The 2687-nt window shown below is 48.8% G+C and overlaps 1 protein-coding gene across 1 annotated transcript; it reads left to right on the top strand.

Moving 5' to 3' along the window:
• Positions 1 to 501: 501 nt before the first annotated feature.
• Positions 502 to 1806, top strand: LOC105036155 (syntaxin-111). The gene has a single exon (XM_010911904.4). The coding sequence runs from the start codon at positions 663 to 665 to the stop codon at positions 1596 to 1598; it is 936 nt and encodes a 311-aa protein (XP_010910206.1). The 5' UTR covers positions 502 to 662; the 3' UTR covers positions 1599 to 1806.
• The last annotated feature ends 881 nt before the right edge of the window (positions 1807 to 2687 follow it).

Here is a 2687-nt window from a genome sequence, read left to right as displayed (position 1 = left end):
CCTGACAGACCCAACTCCAACAATCGAGCATTGCCATCAAGTTAGTTAAAATCTTCCAAAAAAGCATAAGGGAAGGGGGAAATTTGCAAGAAAAGGGCACGAGGCAAAGAATCGTCATTGCGTTCGGACTCCTAAGAACAGAGAGATGAATATCCCAGCTTTGCAAAAGGTGGTGAGGAGGAAAACCGGAGTCACTCCTATTGGAGCCTCAAATCACAAATATGGGGCCCAAAGCTTTGTCCAGGTGGGTCCAGCGGAAAGCTGCAAACCGCTCCTTATTTAACATTTTCACTTCGCTGGTTTAATTGTTTCCTGCGGGCGGCTCCTTTTTTTTTTTTTCTTTTTTTGGTAGGGAAGCGGCTCCTCAGTCCAAAAAAAATAGCCGTTGGATGCTTGAGTGAACGGCGCCCTCGAAAATATAGCCGTTGGGAGCTCCGTAACGGCTATTTTATGCTCTTCCCTCTGCCTTCTTGACCGACCGTTGGACCCAGCAACAGCAACCTTTTTCCCCGGGGGTTCCCCTTCCTTTTAAATTCTCCAATTCGGCTAGCCGTCACCACTCATTACCATCTCTCTCTCTTGAGAGTTCAATCCACACTGCCCTGCTTCCTCTAGCCAAAGAAAAAGAGAGAGGGGGGAAAGAGAGGTTAAAATTCAAAAAGATGAACGACCTGATGACCAAATCCTTCCTCAGTTATGCGGACCTGAAGAAAGAGGCTCTCAAAGACCTGGAATCCGGGGCAGAGGAGGATGGCATCGAGATGACGGCAGCTGCAGCGGATGAGAACCTGCGTCGCTTCTTTGAGGAAGCCGGGCTGGTGAAGGAAGAGATGGGGTCTATCCAGGACCTCCTGGTGCGGCTCCAGAACGCCAACGAGGAGAGCAAGTCCCTTCACAAGCCCGAGTCTCTCCGCTCCCTCCGCGACCGCATCAATGCCAACATCATCTTGGTGCTCAAGAAGGCGCGGGCCATCCGCGACCGGCTGGAGGCCATGGACCGGTCGAATGCGGCCAACCGGAGGCTCTCCGGGTGCCGGGAGGGCACCCCAATCGACCGGACGAGGACGTCCGTGACCAACGGGCTGAGGAAGAAGCTCAAGGAGCTGATGATGGACTTCCAGGGGCTGAGGCAGAGGATAATGGCGGAGTACAAGGAGACGGTGGAGCGCCGCTACTTCACCGTTACGGGGGAGGTCCCCGAGGAGGACATGATCGAGAAGATCATATCCAACGGTGATAGCGAGGAGCTGCTGAAGAAGGCCATCCTGGAGCACGGGAGGGGGAAGGTGCTGGCCACCGTCCACGAGATCCAGGACCGGCACGACGCGGCCAAGGAGATGGAGCGAAGCCTGCTGGAGCTCCACCAGGTGTTCCTGGACATGGCGGTCATGGTGGAGGCCCAGGGGGAGCAGATGGACAGCATCGAGCACCATGTCACCAGCGCGGCCCACTACGTCAAGGATGGGACCAAGGAGCTCCGGTGCGCCAAAAAGTACCAGAGGAGCAGCCGCAAGTGGTTGTGCATCGGGGTCCTCCTGCTGCTCATCCTTATTCTGGTCATCGTCATTCCCATCGCCACCAGCTTCAGTAAATCCTAGACTGCAGATCACTGTTTTACCTCCAGCTTCTTTCGAGGGTTGGAGTTCTGCTCAAGCTCCTCCGGTGGTCGTGGTCGGATTTCCTCCATGGATCGCTTCCATCTCTTTCCCTCTTCCCTCTGCATTCTTCTTGTTCTTCTATTTTTTAATTACATGTCAGGATATCCATCAATGTATGATCATAAAATGTCTTATAAAGCTTCTTTAATATCCCCTTGCGACATCCTCACTAGGTAGTGGTTCTTCCTTTCATTCCAGCGCATCTCATCCAAAAACATCCTGCACATTAACCCTCTTGTGATTAAGATCGATATTCTACCATGGATCAAAGAAAAGAGCAACTTTACCACGTGACATGATGCTGGGGATAAAAAATGCGCACACAAGAAAATGGAAAATGGTTTCCAGAAAGGCATACCCTTGCTTTATAGAGGGGTGAATAAGTGGTTCATTGGAGTCGATGAAACCCATCCGATCTCGATCCTCCGTAGATACGATGGATCATTAAAAAACGTATTTTGTGTGCAAGCATTGTGTTTGCCTGCTTGTTTAAAAGGGAGAGAGAAAGAGAGCAGAAATGGCTTACGAACCCTGTAGAACCATGGTTTAGGCCTCGTAGCAATGGAAAATGGAACTTAAGGGAGCTACTCACTTGAAGGAGAAAGGGGACACAAAAGGGAAAAAAAAAAGGGAATAATAAAGAGAAGGGAATATAGGCGCTTCCGAAGACCATGCTGCTCTGGCCTCCACCATACGAAGGGACATAAACTGGGAACAGTTAGATTTTGTGCAGTTTTTGCAGACTTTGATGAGGTTGGCTTTTGATGATTTGTTCAAATTCTAAATCTTAGATATTTGTTCTTGATAAATGAAAAACGTTACGAACTCAAAAGGGAATTAGACATCATCTGGTAGGTGCAGTTTAAACTATAAGTAGACATATTAGAGCAACCACAATATCAATTAAAAACACTCATGTAAAAAAATTACAATCCGAAATGTAGATTTGTTAACAGCACATGGAAAGACATGATTAGATGATGAAAGGTTCTTCGGATTACAATTATGCATTTCTGGGAATTATATGGG

Source organism: Elaeis guineensis, chromosome 14, assembly GCF_000442705.2.
Source record: "Elaeis guineensis isolate ETL-2024a chromosome 14, EG11, whole genome shotgun sequence".
Classification (NCBI taxonomy): Eukaryota; Viridiplantae; Streptophyta; class Magnoliopsida; order Arecales; family Arecaceae; genus Elaeis; species Elaeis guineensis.
This window is presented reverse-complemented; position numbering and strand designations above follow the sequence as displayed.

Bases quoted from the DNA above. Each gene is read 5' to 3' on its own strand.
- LOC105036155 (XM_010911904.4), top strand. From the start codon at position 663: ATGAACGACCTGATGACCAAATCCTTCCTCAGTTATGCGGACCTGAAG.